Source organism: Rhipicephalus microplus, unplaced genomic scaffold (genome assembly GCF_043290135.1).
Source record: "Rhipicephalus microplus isolate Deutch F79 unplaced genomic scaffold, USDA_Rmic scaffold_14, whole genome shotgun sequence".
In the NCBI taxonomy this organism is placed as follows: Eukaryota; Metazoa; Arthropoda; class Arachnida; order Ixodida; family Ixodidae; genus Rhipicephalus; species Rhipicephalus microplus.
The window spans coordinates 8,698,767-8,720,352 of NW_027464587.1; the positions used below are offsets into that span (position 1 = coordinate 8,698,767).

Consider the following 21,586-nt stretch of genomic DNA (forward strand, 5'->3'; position numbering starts at 1 on the left):
ATGGCTGCGATAGCTGACACGGGCGTTATCTCGGCAAGCATCAATGCACAGCTCCTAAACAAATCAGTTTTAGGAGGTGCACTCTCAACACGAACAGATTGTGTGATAAGAGCATTTTTCCCTGGAGCAACCGTACTTGTCCCTTACGCCAGCATTTCGTAGAGTTTTGCGATGTCGGATCAAAAAGAGTTAGCTGTCGGCCTCTGTTTTCCCACGGGGTCGTGACGCTGACGAATGCAGGGGTTGCTGCTTTCATGAGTAAACTTCTTATTTAGTCGAACTTGTCCCGGAGAACGAAACAATGCTCTAAAAGAAATGCGTGCGTCGTCCGTCGATAATCTGCCATGAAGTGAAGTGCATCGGCATTTATGTATGTGCCATCGAAGATTAAAGCGTTATCGATAGCGGTGCCGTAAGTTTCAGAACAAACTCAAATGAACCATTGTGCAAGAAATCTCATTGGAAGGCTCCTAGTCATTCGGGCGCAGTTTTCGCAAGGCAGCTTTACTTGTGTGATGGAGCCGTAACAAAAATATAAAAAGAAAAGGGCAAGGGTGCATGCACGATTACTAGAGGCCGGATTTATAGGCACTAAAGAACGGGGTTTTAGGCACCCTAAACAGGCACTGTTTTAGGCCCTCGAGACTTTAAATATAAACACAATCGACTTGGACAAAATTCAAGTTTTCGAAGAAATACGTATAGCTGTCTCTACGACAGGAAAGTAAACAGAAATGTTTTAGTTTATGATGGTGTAAAGGTGCCGATGGCTAAGCATCGCTAGAGTGTACTAGAACTGTGGCACAGCCATGCACTTGTTTTTCCTTGCAGGGTTTGCAGAACACGATTTTGATAGATTAACATGTGAGGTATAATGTCCCAAATCCACCATATGATTATGAGACGCCGTAGCGGAGGGCTCCAGAAATTTTGACCACTTAGGGTTCTTTAACGTGCACCCAAATCTGAGAACACGAGCCTACAGCATTTTTGCCTCCGTCGAAAATGCAGCTGCCGCAGGCGGGATTTGATCCCGCGACCTGCAGGTCCGCAGCCCAGTGCCTTAGCCACTCTCTACACTACTGCGGCGGGGCTTGCAGGACACTGTCTCTTTTTTTCTTGTTCAGCATGTTGAGTTATTGTTCACCGTTGAATGAACACGCTCCAGGGTCTTTTTTTTGGGGGGCATGGCTGAGAAGGCCAACCCAGGAGCAAACAGCTAGAGAGTCATATTTTAACTTGGTCTAACATTAGCACAGCGTCAATTTGTAAATTTATGCTGTGCCATTTTCGGGGCGTCGACCTATGTTCGAGTAGACTTACAATCGTGTAAATACGGTAGTTTTATTACTAGTGATGATTTGTAGTCGGACACTCTCGCGTCATCTGGATCATTTTGCAAATGTCCCATTCGTGGTGCACGTCATGCGATACAATTAGATTAATTTTTTGGTAAGTAAGGCACTGCTGTTGACAATATTGGGGTTTGGAACGATGTCAGACATTGAGCTTTCACTCTGACAAAAATGGTCCTTTGCCTTTAGTGTCTCTTCAAAGAAGCATTGGGCATTTCCTCTGTGCTTGAGCATTTCACAGATGGTCTAACAGGCGGGGGGGTTTTATTGCATGCGCCATGACCGAGATGGGCCGCCTCGTTTCATCTGTGCTTGAACCGCCTTCATCGCCGCAGCTTGCACAATTTTGCTGGCTGGTAAAATGCACGATAAGTCCAGGGATGTTATCAATTCAGGACATGATAACGGCGAAAACCTATAGAGACTGTAAGTGTAGTTATCACAATGAAAGGTGCACGTCTCAAACATGCAGGCCATGTCGTACATGTACAGCGAAAATTTTTTTTATGCCTGCTAGCCGATGTAGTACATGCTGAGTGAAAATCAAAGGCCTAATGAAATGTCCCAAAGTGCCCTAAGACTGTGTCGCGTAAATCATGCCGTACATGAAATGAATATTGTTACGTGTAAATAACAGTAGACAGTCAGCAGCCACAACACAGCTCAACAACAACATCAACCTTTCACTCTCAGTCTGAGGCGCCCATTTTGGGTATGTCCCACTATGCCCTGTTACAGTCAGCCTAAACCGCGTAACACAACCCCCGGCGGCAAAAGCGCCAACACGGCGAGCTTACTGGGCCACAGCAGGAGCAGTGTGGTAGCACTTGAGCCTTGATACGTGGACAATGTCCTGGGACAGCAGAGCAGAAGAGGTTGATGGATCATAAGGAACGATTTCATATGTAGTGTGTCGGTCAATCGTCTAAGCACATGTATGGGCTCATGAAACGCAAGACAAGCTTCTCTGAAAGGCTTGCATGTCGCGTAGGGGACCAAAGGAGAACGAAGAAACCTGTGGGAAAGTGTTTGTCGCGATGCCACTCGTCGTAGCGATGCTTCTACGAGTCTTGGGACGCGGTTAATCTGCGGTGAACAAGCTGGTCAGCTCGGGCGATAGCATCGCGTGCATATTCAGAACTAGACTGCTCAGCGGCCGACAGGAAGGTATTCAACGGCAATGTTGGTTCACATTCCAACAGAAGGTAAAATGACTAGTACCTAGCAGTGTCATGTCGGGAAGAATTGTACGCGAACATCATAACGATGGTCGGCCGAGGCGTATTTCGATAACATGTCCGTCAGGGTGCGGTTTAAATGTTCTGTAAGCCTGTTTGTCTGGGGTGGTACAATGTCGTGAGCTTATGTTGAGTAGAGCAGAAATGCAGGATATAGTCAACCACTTTCGAAAGAAACGCAAGGCCTCGGTCTGTCAGCAGTTGACGAGGGGCTCCGTGCACTAAAATGAGATCGCATAGTAGAAAATCAGCGACGTCTGTAGCGCAGCTTGCTGGCATGGCTCGCGTAACTGCATAGGGAGTCACGTAACTGCGTAGCGGGTCGCGTAATCTGTAGCAACCGTGACTCGCTTGTTTTCCTAGGCGGATGTTGGGAAGGGACCGAGAAGGTCCAAACCAACACGGAAGATAGGTTCCAATGGGATGTCGATGGGCTGAAGATACCCGACAAGGAGTCCTGATGGCTTGTTGTGACACCGGCAAATTTCACAAGTGATGACATAACAACGTACAGAGCGTGAAAGGGCAGGCCAGTAGAAGTGGCGGCGCACACGGTCATATGTGCGAGACACCAAGGTGACCTGCAGTTGGCGCGTCATGGAGCTCGCGGAGGACTGTGGAGCGCAGGTGCTTAGGTAGGATCGGAAGTAGGTCGTGACCGGTGGGTGATAAATTACGCCGATATAAGGTGTGGTACTTTAAAGTAAACATGCGAACAGATCGTACGGTGAAGATTCGAGCTGTTGTATTAGGTAGCTGCTATCCGGATCGCAACATTATGCGCAAGGAGAACTGCAACATTATGCACAAAGAGTACATCGGTGAGAAGCGTAGCGTAATAGTCACCGTCGGGCACAGCTGGTGAGCACAGGAAGTCGATGTACGTTACAGTTTTGGAGGGCAGGTGAACAAACTCACTGCATTGGAATCGGCATGTAGGTTGATACGAGGCGTCGCCGATTTGTGGCAGTTCAAGGCGGAGCACGCCAGCAGAGCAATCAATCAGAGCAGAATTGGCGGAAAGAAAATCGAGGCCTGGTATGAAGTCGTGGGGACATGTTGCAAGGACGGTAAAAAGAACGACCACTTGATGACCGCTATGATAAGTTGAGCTGTGCACATACCGACGACAGGGACTGTTGCGCCATCCGCAACTTGGACAACATTGATAAAGGGGGGCTTGAGCACCTTCATAAAAATGCAAACTCATGGTAGAGACGTAAATGCCCGCATAAATTGAAGCTTCAACAGGTGTGCTATCAACATATACTTCAAGGGTGTTCCGGTTCAAACGAAAGGGCAACAGAGGATAGTTACAGCGCGAGAACAGATCGACAACAAAGAGACAAGAAGGACACGAAGGACACGAGCGCTAACTTCCAACTGAGTTTATTGAGCAGAGCGTGAAAACACCTATGTGCTCGCGCTCTGCGCCATAAATTCAGTTAGAAGTTAGTGCTCGTGTCCTTCTTGTCTCTGTCGTCGTTCTGTTCTCGCACTATAATTATCATCTTGTCATACCAACTAGCCCAAGCTGCCACACTTCTAAGGCAACAGAGGATTTCGGACACGTGAGGCGGTTCAACGACGGTGAGGGAGAGCAGCTGTGTGTATTAGAATAAGAAGGGCGGCTTTGAGGCGGAAGCGACGACGACGGGACAGGGCGGCCGTAGTCCTCAGGGGCAGTAAATGCTGTAGACTCAATGCGGGGCAGATAACGGTGGTTCGGTAGACAGAATGAGTTACTGTAAGTGGGGTATGGGCTAGAAGGCATAGATGGCCACTGGCTGCAGCAGTAACAAGCGATGTGTCCCGCGTGACCACAGCGGAAGCAGATTGGCTTATCATCAGCTATTCGCCATTCAGCCGGATTCCTGGTTCGAAGAGAGTACAGACGGCGACGTGTCATGTCGACAGAAGCTATCGAGGGATCTGTATTATCCACTGTTGGTACAGTGGACAGGACACTCAGGTGAGCGAATTCCTGGCGGACAACAGCCTGGATCAAGGAGATAGCTGGCATTGAGGCGTTGGGCAAAGTCAGTTTGTTGACAGCCAGGTAAGCGGCCTCGAGTTAACGTCGGACAATGTGCATCATGTTTTCGGTTGTAGACTGCTTACAAGGAGTGGCTTCGCAAGACGATGTTGCAGCAGTGTTGGGTAAGCGCTGGAACTGGTGCAAAATGTGTCGACTCTTCGCCAACTCGAGACGGCGGCACTCTTTGATCACGGCATCCATGGTCATTACGTTTGTTGACAAGCAGGTTGTCAACAACTCATCGTCGGAGATTCCTTACAAAATGTTCGATATTTTGTCTGCCTCAGTCATGTTGGGATCAGCCCTTTGACACAAGGCTAAGACGTCTTCAATATAAGTCGAGTAGGGCTCCGTGGACGCCTGTAAACATGCGGCCAATTGCTTTCAGGCATCAAGCTGTTGACCAAATGGGTTGCCAAAAAGGTCGCGAAGCTGTTGCTTAAACATTTTCCAGCTTGTGATTTCGTGCTCATGGCTCTCAAACCAGATGCGAGGGGTCTTGTGAAGATAGAAAATGACATTTGCAAGCATAAAGGTTGGGTCCCAGCCATATTGCTTGCTGATGCGCTCATACATACTGAGCCACTTGTTCACATTCGCATTGTTCTCTCCAGTAAAGGTGCCGGGATCACGAGTTGGGTTAAGGCAACGTACTGGGTTGCTGCCGTTGCCGACGTAGGTGGCGAAGGCGTATCTTTACCCGGAGCCATGGTAGCAGACTTAAGAAGGCGTCTACTTCGTAGCTCCGTTGTCAAAAGAGTACCCAGCACCTCCACCAAAATGTTACGTGGAAATAACAGTAGACAGTCTGCAGCCACAACACAGCTCAACAATGTCAAGCTCTGCACTCTCAGTCTGAGGTGCCCTTTTTGGTTATGCCGTGTTACAGTCAGCTGAAACCACGTAACAATATCACCATTTCCATTTCACAAGCCACCATTTACGTTCGGCATATGCTCATGTCACACCATATCAATTTTGGTACATATAAAATCATTGAAACAACCATGAGAGCATGAAGTTGACAGAAAGGCAGGCAGGCTCAAAATAGCACGAGTTTGCTTTGAAAAGCTTCACATCCAATACGCAAGACCCGCAAAAAAACCTTCGTACTTCATTTGAGCCTTATGCCTGCCGAGGGGACAGGAATGATTTTCCTTCCAGCAAGCAGTATTCCACAGCTCTTGTAATCAAATGTTGTACTTTTACAGTCTATAAACAGATACAATAAAATCACAAGTGTTTTAGATTCTTGTAAATGGAAATGTAATGAGCAAAGATCATACTTAAAAAAAAAAAAGGTCTTTTTCATCTTCGGGCATGCTAGTTTTAACAAATATACATAGTATTCTCAGCTTGTGAACATATCAAATACCTAGATTTTCTGCACAATCATTTACAATTATAGTCGAAACTCACAATAACGAAATTGGCGGGGAAAGCACAAAATTTTGCTTTTGCGGGAATTTCGTTGGCGCAAGAATGCAGCAGAAAAGACATGGAATTTACAAAAACACCTTATTTTCTAAAGGCAGCAAGTTTACTTTGGCTGGCGTTACCATGCAGCAATTTCATGCTTTTCGACTCACACTGTAAGAAATGGTCCACTGCCACGTCGTCATCGAGCCCGCTGAAAAACGAGCGAATTGTGTCGAAGGCATTCAGCACATCCTGCAGGCTTGTTTTCTCTGGCTGCTCCGGTCGTTGCTCATCGAAATCAGCCGCCTCGCACACGCTACTGACGATGGCTTCATAAGTCACTTCCTCGTGCACGACAACGCTTTCGTCCGCACAAACGAACTCATGGACGCTGAGGCCATCGGAAATCTCGTTTGCTACGGCACAAAGTTTGCCCCATGCACTGGTCAGTGACGGCGGCACTGCGCTGTTACCAGTACCGTCATCAAGTTCGCCTACAGGTGAACCTTCTTCCGGTTCCACTGGATCAGTGCATGATGCCTGCGGAGCGACAAGGCCGGCGTGTGTGAAGCAATTCGTTATCACGACTGGACTCATCGCAATCAATGCGGTGGCGATCATCTCTAGAGCCATGAACATGTCCACGTCAGTGTATATTTAGCAGCAAACGCTGAATTAGCCTCTTTCTATAAGCGCACTTCAAGCTGCGAATAACACCCTGAGCAAGGGGCTGCAGCACCGAAGTGCAGTTTGGTGGAAAGAACACCAGGCGCACGTTTCCAAGCTGCACGTCGACTTAATGGGCGCTACAGTTGTCAAGAAGAAGGCAGACCGACCTGTTTGCCTTCCACATGTCGGCATCGAAGGACTGAAGCCAGCTGCTAGAAACAGCTCGCGTAATCCACGACTTCAAGTTCACGTTGTAGCTTACTGGCAGCCTGCAATTCCCCTTGAAATAGCGGGGCTTTTTACTCCTGCCAATAACGAGCAATGGCCGTTTCTCTGTGCCATCCATGTTGGTGCACAATAAAATCGTCACGCACCGCTTGCTGTGCTTGCCGCCGTGGCATTTCTGGCCCTTTAAAGTTTAAGGTCTTGGATGGCAGCATTCCATAAAACAGTGCCGTTTCATCTTTCATCAGTATCATATATGTCCGAGGGCTTGCACTGGCCGAAAAGTTCGTTGTTGCTCAGCAGCCACAAGCACGTTGTCACCGAGTCGACAGCTGCTGCCTCCCCGAAGATTATTTTGGCCAGGATGTCATGGCGAGCTTTGAAACGGCTCAGTCAGCCAAGACTCGCCTTAAAGTTGTCGTGGCTGAGCATACAAGCAAAGTCCAGCAGCTTCTCTAGCAGGATCCTGCCAGATAATGGCACCTTGTTGGCACGTTGTTCATAAAACCATGCGAACACCGCCTTGCCCACGTTCAGGAACGCTGCAGTCGTCACGGTCTTGTTTCATGCACTTGTGCCGTTTTCAAGTGCACCAAGAAGGGAGGCCTTGTTCTTCAGAGTTGTAAACAACAAGCTGCAAGCAACGCCGAATTCTTCGGCGATGTCCATTTTTTTTTTCTGCCTTTTTCCAACTCGCTGATGATTGCAGCCTCATTTTTCAGTGTGATGAACTTCCGCTTTTTCGTTGGAGGCGGCATCTTTGGAGGAAGCGAAATCAGACGAAGCAATCGCAACACACGATTCACGTTCCCCCAAGCGACCAAGCAAACTCTCCACCAATGGCTCCACACAAGCGACCATGTGTGCACAAAGCCGACAAAGCCAAGCACAGAGCTAAGCTGCAGTGGCTAGAATACGAAAGTGTGATGAACGTCCCGGCTAGCGCGTAACAAGTTGGGAGAAAACCTCCAGGTGGCACTGGCACAAGTTTGCCTGTCACACTAGCCAGCGATGCGCTGCGCAGACTAGAATCAACCACGCCCGTGGGTAAATGTGGAACATTTAAAATATATTTTGTTGCTCATGCATAATTTCAAATGGCGACTGAGAAAATATGTTAATTAGCTTCTGGAATCACAGGATGCCTACGCGGGTGCGGGACTAAACTAACGTATCAACAGGGTGCCGAAAGCGAGCGCGTGACGGCGCTGAAACATTTTATCGATCTAAAGTGGTATAAGAGTGGAACTATGAATTAAGTTGTGAGCCATTACTTGCAACACCTTCAACGGCGAACTATCATTTCCTCAAGCACTAATCTGCAAATAAAGCCGATCATTTCCTCAAGCACTAATCTGTAAATAACGCCCCATCACTCGTAATATCAAAGTCACGAGACGAGAATCACAAGCGTTATCTGGATGAAAACCTTTTATTTTCTACACACTAACCTAATAGCGCATTTCCGAGTAGTGACTTACTATCTGTTTACAACAATGCACTTTCAATCATTGGTCGCACGTCTTTTTTTATCCCCCCCAAAAAAGTTTTATAGTCCACAAGCGCCCCACAGAACATTGTTTCCCTTGAGCTAAGAGCCTATGTGACGCGCCTGAGCTTCAAATACTTTGAGAAGATGCTCGCTCCTTGTGGAGTGCATTTGTGTAAAGACGCAAATGGATGAGCAGAAAAAACTTCACTTAATTGGTGAGGCTCGGACCATGTCGTGCGCAGCCCAGTGTGACATTTTTTTTTTTTTCCTAATCGGGGAACAAGCTCTCTCAAGCTGTCACTGTGAAGCTCGTTGTAGCTAAACCACCTTGAAAAAGAGATTACAAGGGCGTCTACAAATGCAAAGAGTTTCCCCGAAAGGCCTACCGATAGGCATCCGCACGAGGAAGGTAAAAGACCCCCGCCCTTCAAGCGACCTGGGAGGGGGGCGCAAAATCTGCTCTATACATTGACTAGTTGGCGGGGCACTGTTTTACCCCCCCCCCCCCCCCCCACCTGAACAGCAAGCATGCCTTTGGGCCTACCCCTTTCAATGCGGACCATTTCGGCGTTCACAGTGAGCTCGAAGAGCCGGGAGATGTACCTCTCGTCGAAGTGCAGCTCTCACACAGCCAAGTTTTCTTGAAGCAGCTTGTCAGCGCGCGGGATCGCTCTCCACGACTGCGCAAAGCTTCTTCCTTTGGAACGCCGAACAACCTGACTTGTAGCCTGTAGTGCACCCCGGAACGAAGCAATTACTTTGTTTTCATGCCATGAGAGTACATACAGAAGCATTGGTGCGACAGTGCCACCGCAATAATAATAAAAAAAACGAGGACGAATGTGCCCGACGAAACTGTTGGAAACGTGCAAACAACATATAGTGGGCATGGCGAAGTGGCAGGGAACATGCCGATAACCAAGCAATTGTTGTTCACTGTCCAGGCTTTCCTGCTAGTCATCACAACCAGCACGTGTCAAGCGTTTCCTGTGCATGATGCAAGATGCGACAGCGTATTCTGCCAGAACTGGTCACAGCGTATTCTGCCAGAACTGGTCACGAACGATTCTACATCTGATTGGACCTCTACGGGGACAACACCACTTCTGGCTATAAAGGACGGCCCACAGCATTTCTTCTTCAGTGGGCACGGCGAAGCGGCAGGGAACATGTCGATAAGCAAGCAATTCTTGTTCACCGTCCCGGTTAGTTCAACCTATTCAAAAGTACGCAGTGATGATCGAACACTCCTTGTTCTGCCGTGCCCGCGGACATGTGTTTTCATTGCGTACAGTTGTGTTCATGCCTGTAAACTCGCCGTCTGCGGTGACGTAGAAGAAAATCCTGGTCCAACAGTAGAAGAAATGTTTGAGAAACTAATGAAGGGTCAGTCATAACAGAGCTTTCTGATATCCGAAGTAGGCTGACAGACACCGAAAATGCTGTCACTTTGTTAAATAACCGTTGAACCGAACTGGATAAGGTATTACACGATGTACACGAAAAATCTTCGCAAATTCAGAAACTACATGATAAAGTACTTTCCCTTGAGAATGTAATTGAGCAACAGATAAGCAAAATAACTGACCTTGAAGATCGCAGTTGACGGTCCAATCTTGTTGTCTATGGTATTGAGGACCAGGCTGATGAAAGTGATCAAGTGTTGCGTGTGCAAGTTATCGATAATGTGTTCACAAAAATACTCGAACAACCCAGCACATCCGTTGCAAGAATTCACCGTCTCGGGAAGCGAGTTGGAAATAGACCAGTGATCGTACATTTCCAGGATTTCCTAGAGAAGGAAGCTATCCTACGTAGTGCCAGCAAACTCAAAGGCACTAATATATTCATCCAAAACGATTTCAGTCAATCCACACTACGCAAGCGCAAACTGTAATAGCAATCCGCGAAAGCCGACGACAAGGCAAACGGCAAAACGTCTCACTTATCTATGATAAGCTGAAGATCGATGGTGTAAGTTATAATACCTGGGATGACACTAGGCAACAGCGCATTGCCTTGGGCACTCGTGTCATCATCATCATCATCAGCCTGACTACGTCCACTGCAGGACAAAGGCCTCTCCCATGTTCCGCCAGTTAACCCGGTCCTGTGCTCGCTGCTGCCAATTTATACCCGCAAACTTTTTAATCTCATCTGCCCACCTAACCTTCTGTCTCCCCCAAACCCGCTTGCCTTCTCTGGGAATCCAGTTAGTTACCCTTAATGACCAGCGGTTATCCTGTCTACGCGCTACATGCCCGGCCCATGTCCATTTCCTCTTCTTTATTTCAACTATGATATCCTTAACCCCCGTTTGTCCCCTAATCCACTCTGCTCTCTTCTTGTCTCTTAAGGTTACACCTACCATTTTTCTTTCCATTGCTCGCTGCGTCGTCCTCAATTTAAGCTGAACCCTCTTTGTAAGTCTCCAGGTTTCTGCTCCGTAGGTAAGTACCGGCAAGATACAGCTGTTATATACCTTCCTCTTGAGGGATAGTGGCAATCTACCTGTCATAATTTGAGAGTGCTTGCCAAATGTGCTCCACCCCATTCTTATTCTTCTAGTTACTTCAATCCCGTGGTTCGGCTCCGCGATTATTACCTGCACTAAGTAGACATAGTCTTTTACAACTTGAAGTGCACTATTACCTATTTCGAAGCGCTGCTCTTTTCCGAGGTTGTTGTACATTACTTTCGTTTTCTGTAGATTCATTTTAAGACCCACCTTTCTGCTCTCCTTGTCTAACTCCGTAATCATGAGTTGCAATTCGTCCCCTGAGTTACTCAGCAATTCAATGTCATCGGCGAAGTGCAGGTTACTAAAGTACTCTACATTAACTTTTATCCCCAGCTGTTCCCATTCTAGGCTTCTGAAAACCTCCTGTAAGCACGCGGTAAATAGCATTGGGGAGATTGTGTCCCCCTGCCTTACACCCTTCTTGATTGGTATTCTGTTGCTTTCTTTATGAAGCACTATGATAGCAGTTGATCCCCTGTAAATTTCTTCCAGGATATTTATATATACTTCCTCGACGCCCTGATTCTGCAGTGTCTGCACGATGGCTGATATTTCTACTGAATCAAACGCCTTCTCGTAATCTATGAAGGCTATGTATAGTGGTTGGTTATATTCTGAGCATTTCTCTATTACCTGACTGATAGTATGAATGTGGTCGATTGTTGAGTAGCCTGTTCGAAATCCTGCTTGTTCTTTTGGTTGATTGAATTCTAATGTTATCTTTACTCTGTTAGCAATTACCTTTGTAAATAGCTTGTATACTACAGAGAGCAAGCTAATCAGCCTGTAATTCTTCAAGTCCTTGTCATCTCCTTTCTTATGTATTAAGATGATGTTAGTGTTCTTCCAAGACTCTGGTACTCTTCCCGTCAGGAGACACCTCGTAAACAGGGTGGCTAGTTTTTCTAACACAATCTGACCTCCATCTTTTAGCAGATCTGATGTTACCTGATCCTCACCAGCAGCTTTGCTTCTTTGCATGCTCTCCAAAGCTTTTCTGACTTCTATCATTACTGGTGAGGTGTCATCTGGGTTACTGCTAGTTCTTATAGTATTAATGTCGTGGTTGTCTCGGCTACTGACGTTAGGAGGACAGATGAGGCCTATACGGTGCTACAGAATGGGGACGTCCTTTGCTATCGGGGCTTGGCTGACAGAAGAGAACTGGGATTAATTGATTGATTGATTTGTGGGGTTTAACGTCCCAAAACCACCATTTGATGAGATACGCCGTAGTGGAGGGCTCCGGAAATTTTGACCACCTGAGGTTCTTTAACGTGCACCCAAATCTGAGCACACGGGCCTACAACATTTCCGCCTCCACCGGAAATGCAGCTGCCGCAGCCGGGAATCGAACCCGCGACCTGCGGGTCAGCAGCCGAGTACCTTAGCCACTAGACCACCGCGGCGGGGCGAAGAGAACTGGGAGTGGGGTTCCTAATTCACAGAAACATAGCTGACAACATAGCATTAATGAAAGGGTGGTAGGTATCGTAGTTAAACTGAATAAGAGATACAAGATGAAGGTGGTACAGGCTTACGCGCCTACATCCAGCCATGATGACGCTTCAGTCGAAAGCTTCTATGAAGACGTGGAATCGTCAATGAGTAAGGTAAAAACACAGTATACAATAATGATGGAAGACTTTAATGCAAAGGTAGGCTGAAGAAGCAGGCAGTATGAGATTATGGCATCGGTACTAGAAACGCCAGAGGAGAGCTGAACGCAATAATTTACGGATTTCGAATACCTTCTACCGAAAACGAGGAAACCGCAAGTGGACATGGAGGAGCCCTAATGGAGAAAATAAGAACGAAATAGACATTATAATGAGTGCACACCCAGGCATCGTTCAGGATGTGGAAGTGGTTGGCAAGGTACGATGCAGTGACCATCGAATGGTACGGTCTCGAATTCGCCTATACTTGAGGAAGGAACGGCAGAAACTGATACGCAAGAAGCCAATCAATCAGCTAGCACTGAGAGGGAAAGTACAGGAATTTAGAGTCTCACTTCAGTACAGGAATTCAGAGTCTCACTTCAGGATAGGTACTCGGCTCTTAGTGAGGAAACCAACCTTAGCATAGATACAATGAATGATAATCTGACGAGTATCATTACGGAGTGTGCAGTGAAAGTTGGAGGCAGGGTAGTTAGACAGGACACTGGCAAGCTTTCCCTGGAAACGAAGAATCTCATTAAGAAGCGTCAAATCATGAAAGTCTCAAGTACAACAGACAAAATAGAACTGGCAGAGCTTTCAAAGTTGATCAATAGGCGTAAGGTATCCGATGTAAGAAGGGATAACACGGAGAGAATTGAACACGCTCTGAAAAACAGAGGAAGCGTCAAAGCAGTGAAGAGGAAACGTGGAATAGGCAAAAATTGGATGTATGCACTAAGGGACAAAGAAGGCAAAATAACTACCAATATGGATAGGATAGTTAAAATAGCGGAGGAGTTTTACAGAGATCTGTACAGTAGCCGGGGCACTCGTGTAACTCGTGTTAAACCCTCTCCAGGTACTGCGCACATGGCATCTGCAAACAAAGTCACACCTGCCGAGCCTTGACAGGAAGCTTGCGGTGCACCAAAACAGCTAAGGATCCTAAAAGTGAATGCCCGAAGCATAGCAAATAAAACTGCTGAGTTAGGAAGTCTCTTATACAAATATGATCCCCATCTGACGGTCATAAGTGAAACATGGTTGCACGATGGTGTCAGCGGCAGCTATATTGTACCTGACTCGCACCAAATATTCCGTCGCGACCGCTCTTCTCGGGGAGGAGGAGTTGCTGTCATATTAAAAAAATCGTTCTCAGTCACTCTGCTTTCGCAGATTGATTCTCATGAAAGCCTCTTTTTGAAAGTAACTTTCTGGGGTCATGTGTTTACAGTTTGCGCGGTATACAGGCCACCGTCTTCTCCACCCGAGTTTCTAAAAATGCTTTTGGATTATATGACAGCAACAAATCTGGGCAAGATTATTATGACGGGTGATTTTAACATGCCATCTATCAACAGGACAAGTGACGATCTTTCCCAAACAGAGGATATCCCACTTCTGACCTAATGATGGCTAGTGACATGGACCAAGTGGTAAAGGAGGTCACCCGTCCATCTGGTTATGGTGGCACAATTTTGGATCTCGCTTTTATCAGCAAAGCTACGTTACAGCATGATGTTTGCATAGAAGAGGGTATATCTGACCATAATCTTGTTTTCATTACTTGTTCCCTTGAAAATTGTGCTAAAAACGCTAAGCCCAAGGCAAAAGTTATTAGTAACTTTGCCCGTGCTGACGACCAGGCAATCCTAGACGAGCTTTGGGCAATCGCCGACAATGTATCAAATGAAAATCCCCTCTCACTATGGCTTGAATTTAAGAGGATGGTCCTCGATTGTATTCATATCTATGTCCCTCGTGAAAAAATCAAAACAAACCGAGCTAGTCCCTGGGTAGACAGGAATATCGTTCCCTTAAAGCGGAAACTGAAACGGGCCAAGAAAACAAAACTACCTAGAGCTGAACTCATTGAGAGTCTTAAAACAGAGCTTTCAGCAAGTTTATCCACAGCCAGAAAAAAATATTTTTGGACCACGTTGCCAAATTTTATAAAAACACAACCACAAAAGTTCTGGCGCTATCTGGGCGGCAGTAAAAAACGCTTGGAACAAATTGAAGAAAACAACGTCCAACCGAAGACCATTGCTAATACAATGAACGAGTATTTCCATTCGGTTTTCTCTCCCCAGACTGAAACAAACGGGCTGTTCACAAATGTGACTGATATTGATCCTGAATTTATATCTTGCGAAGGCGTTCTAGCACTTGTGCTGGATATAAATGAAAAGTCGTCAGAAGGGCCAGACCTAATTCCAAATGCTTTTTTGCGCCGTTAGGCCGAGCCAATGTCGCACATTTTGACGGCCATCTTTCGTTTAATGCTTGCCCCACTCACTCTTGCCTGATGATTGGCGCCTAGCTCGCATTGTGGCTGTCTTTAAAGAAGGAAATAGCTTGAAAATGGAAAATTATCGACCCATCTCACTAACATCAACCTGCTGCAAAATTTTGGAACACATAATCGCCTCTTTTATTAACAAATTTCTGGAAACAAACAGCGTCCTTTCCGAGTTCCAACATGGGTTCCACAAAGGCCTTTCTACCAGTACTCAACTTGTTACAACCTTTCATGAAATCGCACAAGCTTTAGATTCATCCAGCCAAGTAATTTAGTCTTCCTTGACTTTAGTAAAGCCTTTGATCGCGTACCCCATGATAAACTACTCACTAAGCTTTCTTCTTTGGGCCTTCCTGCGTTTATAACTAACTGGATCAAATCATATTTAACAAACAACGCAGTTTGTCGAAGTCGACGGGTGCGTATCTGACTTGGTGTAACATATGGCGTTCCACAGGGCAGTGTTTTGGGACCGGTTCTCTTTTTAATTTACATCAATGACATGACATCTGCTATTGACCCGAGAGTTTCAAATTGTTTGCAGACGACTGTCTTATCTTCAAGGAAATCATGGGCATTGATGACCAAGTCTTGTTAAACAGCAGTTTAACGGGAATCGGTCAGTGGTGCACTACCTGGGGTATGAGCTTGAACGCTGACAAAACGGTTCTACTTCGTGTAACGAAGAAAAAACAACCCTTTCAGTTTTTTTTTATTCATTAAATGGTGCACCAGTGGTAGAAAAAAGCCAGTACAAATACTTCGGGATAACGTTGACGAATACTCTGTCGTGGTCAAAGCACATAGAAAAAATCTGCGCATATGCCACACGCAAGTTAGGCTTTTTACGGTATAAACTCAAAGCGTCACCAACTCATGTCAAATTACTGGCCTTCAAAATCATAATACTTTCTAAACTGCAATACGCTTCAGTCGTATGGGACCCTTTCCTTAAAAAAGATAAGTACCGGCTTGAAATGGTGCAAATATAGGGCCACTGACTCACCAACTTCTCTAATGCTGGCGAATAGCATTTCAACCCTGGAAGATAGACCAAAAATCAATAGGCTGAAACTGCTGTTTGCTCTTTATACTGGTTCCACAAAGGTAAATACATAGGTACACATTCAGCCATTTCAATCGCGCCCTACGAGACATCGGCACACGCACAATTTGCTTCCGTATCGAGCCCACACAAACATGTTCAAGAATTCGTTTTTTCCCCGTACAGTAGCGGAATGGAATTCACTGCCTGAAGTGGTATTCACATCTCAGTCTATTTGCCATTTTGAGCGTGCCATATTGTCTGTACTGTAGTCTGTACTCGACTTGCTTTACTGTTTACCGCAATTGTGAATGTATAATAGGGAGATAAACCCATCTCAATTGTTCTGAAGGTCGTATTAACCTGTGTTTAAGCTCATCTATATATATCTATATATTGTACTTATCTTCTTGTATTTTGTGCACATCATTCATCTATCACGCTTACGTGTGTTTTCCACTTAATTTTTGTGCCTCTCCTCCTTGGTCTTTTCAAGACCACAGTATGTTGTGAATAAATAAAAAAACGACTGCGCACACCCCAACGCGGCTCCTCAGAAGCTTCAGTGTGCTCCGTAGGCGCCGCTTGCCGCTCATCACACTTTCTTATTCTAGCCATTGTAGCAAAGCCAACAAATGACACTCCATGAGGATTGTGGGTTTGACTACGTACGTAGTCCGCGATAACGAGCAGTTGTATCGGCAAGCCATCATCATCATCATCATCATTGTCGTCAGCTTTACGTTTTTTTTGTAAACAATGATGGCGGCTGCTTCTCAAGTGTGCTTAGGAAATGTTTTGCACAATTTAAGTGTAGCATGAATGCGTTTCAGCCGTTTTCGAATGTAACTGTTTCGAGAGTAGATTATTTGCGCACTCATGTTTCAAAAGTATTGTTAATGAGGGACTGCGGTATGAATATTTCTCGTAGTCGTGAGTTACAAAATCCGTTGACTCCTATGGTCGTTCGCCGGTGCTCCGAAAATATTTCGTTGCGGTGAGAATTTCGTTCCCTCTGGATTTTGTTATTGCGGGTTTCGATCGACTGTAGTCCATTACCGAAAGTACTTTCAATGTCCAGCAGTCTAATGACTTACATTTTCATCAATAATTGCAGGCGTTTTAACATCCCAAAGCCATCATACTATTATGAAAGACACGATAGTGGAGGGCTCTAAAAATATTGCCTGTTTGGGGTTCTTTATTATGCCGTTGATTTAAGTACACGAGCCTCAAGCGTTGTCGCCTTGATCGAAAATGGGGCCACCGCAGTTGGGATTTGATCCCATGACCTGCAGGTCAGCAGTGGGGCGTCATAACCACTAAACCACTGTGACGGGTAGTCGTTTACTGAATTGTTTTTTTTTTAAGGTGTTATGGAAACTACTGTGCCTTTCTTTTATTACTTATACCACTGCATACGCGTTGAAGGACAGCAAGGGAGGCGGAGGAAAAAAACTCGGAAATAGGGAGGCGAGAAAGGAAGTCAGCTCACAATAGGCCGATTTCATTTGTTATTCAGTATTGAATTCGGTATTTGAAGTCATTTATTGGCTTTATTAGCCTTTAATATATATTTAAAAATTTTAAATAATCTCATACTTCTTGCGCACATTTCTATAATTTCCTGCTACACAATCACAAAGTTGTATTGATTAGGTATAGTCCTGATGATCACAGAAGGAAGAGCATAGAGAAGACAGGCTGTTTTTCACTGTCACTCCTGGTGTATCGTGGTGAAAGTTCTCCACACAGTAACTTATTTTTTGCCAAAGGCAGACTGTGCACTGAACGTTATTAATTTTGCAAGAGATAAAACCCTTTCACAATTGCTATGCCTGATAGCCTGGCATATCCAAGAAGAATGTTGAAAAACGGACTTACAGACCATGGGCACATCATCAGCATCTTTAACCCTCTTGATCTGGAATCATAGAAAGAATATGTGAGAGCAATGAAATTGTTGGCAAGCATAAGTGTAGCATGAAATTGATTCTTTGTGTAGTATTATGAAGTAAACAAACAATGCTATGCTTAAAATGAGTGAGTACTCTATTTCGTAGCGTACTAGACGATATTTTGAACTGGTAGTGGCACAGAGCCGAGTGAAATATTGTTCATATAGACAGAATGCTGCAGTGATGAAGATTATTATACGTATCCCTAATGAACAATCCTCATGCAGATTAACTAAAACTATCATGCCACTTAAACGGGCCCCCAACACTATACGGTTGATCCCAGGTATATCAAACTCAGATATATCAAACAGTTCATAAATTCACTTGAATTTCCCATGCAGAAGTATGGGACTGTCGCACACATTTATAAAACTTCTGCAGAGCCAAACATCCGATATATCGAATGCTGTGCTGGGCTGAAACCTAGAAAGTGCATTTATTCTGACAAAGACTGGCAATTTTTGGGCTGCATTCCAACAAGCTGCAATCCCTCCTCGCGCACAAGCAATGGAAAGGCGGTGTAATTCATTGGTTGCCCAGCATTTTTGAGCGCACCAGCACGATATTCACGATCTGTTGTAGGTTGCAATGTGTGGACACAGCATTTTAAAAAAGGCCAAGTGCCCAGGGCACCAAAATCACATGACTGCAAAGTGACTTGGTGGCTTCGTCGCGATGGGCGCATTCCCTTTCTTGTTTGCTCACGCATGATTGCATGAGGGCCTGAAAAGCATAGCCTTCGAGATCCGCAATCTAGTGACATATTTTTGGCATTTTCGGTTAGAAAATACACATTCAAAGGCTACGCTTTTTCTTGCTTTACCCTTGCTGCTACAAAAATCCCTAGTGACATGCCCATTGCCAAGATGGTGGGGTACACTGTCTTTTGTTGTTTCAGGTCAGCGTTTCGACTTTCTCAGTAGTTCTCCCTTCGTTACTACTGAATGTCAAACTTAACAATGCATTGCTTGGAGCGTTAAAAATGATGACTGGTGCTGAACGACATTAAGCAAGGCACCATTGTGAAGAGTTTTCTCGTGGGCTTTGGTGACAACTAACGCCTTGGTGTGCGCCATTTTAGCTGACAACGATGCATGGCGCCTCAGTGAATTATTAGCATTTCCAGGCACCTCCTCGGATGGGAATAGTGCGAGCAACTTCATCAGTGCAGATGATAACGTCCCCATTTCTGACTGCACCGATGCCAATCTCACGGCCAACGTTGCCAGTGCTGCAAAAGTGGGCCGTCGCTAAACAGCATTTTACCGCGCTACAGAGCTTGCATTGGCGCTCACCGCCTATCGCCACTTGTGGCAGAGGGGCTTAATTCACCCATTTCGAAAGCTTCAATGCTCGATAAATGAAAATGACTTGAACATGACGGTGCACATTTTCACGCAAATAAGGTGCGGTAACTTGAAAAAGAAGTTGTCGCCTTTCCTTAAAAATACTATGAGTGAATTGTCGTGCTAACGCTTACTACGATTTCGAGGCCGTTTCGAGAGTCGCAATGCAATATTTGAGCCTAAAATACACATATTCCTCGTATTGAATTATATAAACTATTTCGCGATCTCCTTTGAGTTCAATATCTACGGAATCGACTGTACTATGCCTCATTTTTGTTTTTTTCTTGTAAGTTGCCTAGACTTGAATAGGGACAGGTTAGTGCAGCAATAAGAACTGCCATGTCGAAAAGTTACGCGTCGATGGGCTTCAACACGCATGAGTAGCCAGGCATTGAAGGTGTGTCGCAATATCAGTGGCTTGCGCGCTCTTTGCTACATGCTTCAATTATAGCTCCAATAAGCACAATAGATGTACCAAGGTTTATTTAGTCTCGCTATATAATTTGTCGCGTTTTCGATATGGACAATTTTCAGTTCCCGTTTGTGGGGACCGAGTTGGGCAGGTACATAGCAGAGTAGCTGACTGGATCATGTGATCGCAAAGCTTTGCACATGTCATGCTGAGTATTGTGAGTTTTGCACTCATGTGCCACACAAGCACCTGCAAATCAAACTTGCAGCTCCCTGCAGCCGCCGCGATGCTTTGCCTGTATGTACGGGCCGGAAGTCCATAGGTCATTCACTTAACTAGAGATCTGGTTTGACGGCACTAGAGCTTTCGTTGCCCTCTCTATAGAGCTACATCAGTGTTGGACGTGCTCGCGATGGGTCTTGATTAGGAGAATGGGCATTTAGGTACACTTGGGAAGTGACTTAAAATGTATTCTTAAACCCACACGGTGGTTGCTATAGCCTTGACATTTGATGGCACCAACCCATCAAGAAAGTCAGCTTGTGCACAGTTGACACTCGCTCGTTGCTCCACAACCAAGAAGTAACAGCTGCGACAGTGGTTAATTTCCACTCATCCTGTAAATACATGCGTGTTCTTTTCTAGCAGCCTTCTTGGTTTGTTTAAGCAGTACGCTTCCAGTGTCGAGCTGTGACAGTCTTTCACCAGCACTCGCCCTGTGCGCTTTCTTTTCGTGCGTCCTTCATGCTTAAGCGGCATGTTGCATATATGGGGTTGCTTGCCCTTCTTCATATGACATTCTAATTTCTTGCTATCACATTCACTGCCTCATCCTCGTCACGAACTAACTTTTTTTTCACAAGCACTTTCGCAAAATGGGATCATGTGCACTCACGCCGCATTAATGCTTCAGAAATGGGTTGGGAAGTTTGACAAGTTGACACACCGATGTACCACATTTAAGAGGTCGCGATGTCAATATGAGAGTGCACTGCTCAGCCGGAAATTCCAGGACTTTCAAGGGCCTTGAAAATGCATTTTTCGAATCCAAGGGTTTTCAAAGATTTCAAGGACCTGTACGAACCTTGTACAGCATAAGCGCTGTTATGACATCACAACAAAAGCAGACTAATTTGGACCATCACCCGCTAAAGAGAACTATGTGTAGATCCGAAGTAGCGGGCTCTAACGCTTACACTGGCGGCAACGTTGACGCTGGCGCTCATCAAGCGAAAGCCAACCCTTGACTGACCGAATGCACAATGAAGTGCCTACATATACGGGGTGGCCAGTGAACGATTGCGCAGCGCGAGCAGTCTGTTTTTACTTGCAGACGCTGCCTGCATTGGCCTTGCGAGGAGAGAGAGGGAGGGAGGGGAGCGACAGTTTTGCAGGTGTCTTCCTGGGCCAGCAAGACACCTGAGGATGCGGCACGAGATGTGAGCAGGCGTAGTGGGGGTGTACAGAGAGACGGCATAACTCAGGCTAGCTAAAGAGCTGCTTCGCATCAAATAAAAAATCGTAACAGAAGGAGAATCCAAACCGAGCCACTGGCAGCCACTAAGACTCTACGACTGAGCTACCCCGGTTGTGGTGTTTGCGAAAGACGTAAGAAGCACCGGCAGCACCACCGTACAAAAGACCTTTATTGTCCGCAACACATCGAATATATAAATAAAAGACAGACGCGCCCCCTGGGGGTGAAAGAACACAAAGTAAGACCGAAACTGAATATAACATACTCCCTCCCTTATATGTAGTGATTAGTTGTTAGTAAGTGTTAGTAAGAAACCCCTATGCATGCACTGTACATTTTACACGCTATATACACATACATATTTACACTACATACACACTGTGCTATACACCCAGGCAACTAGTGGGTCTGATAGTCCT

The 21,586-nt window shown here is 45.7% G+C and overlaps 1 protein-coding gene across 1 annotated transcript in view; it reads right to left on the reverse strand.

Annotated features, from left to right (window-relative positions):
- Ras85D (GTPase ras-like protein 1) overlaps nt 1-21,586 on the reverse strand; it is a 314,926-nt gene that overhangs the window by 73,437 nt on the left and 219,903 nt on the right. Inside the window, exon 6 of the mRNA XM_037432124.2 lies at nt 17,853-17,892. Coding sequence (XP_037288021.1) covers nt 17,853-17,892 — 40 coding nt within the window. The remainder of the gene's footprint in view (nt 1-17,852; nt 17,893-21,586) is intronic.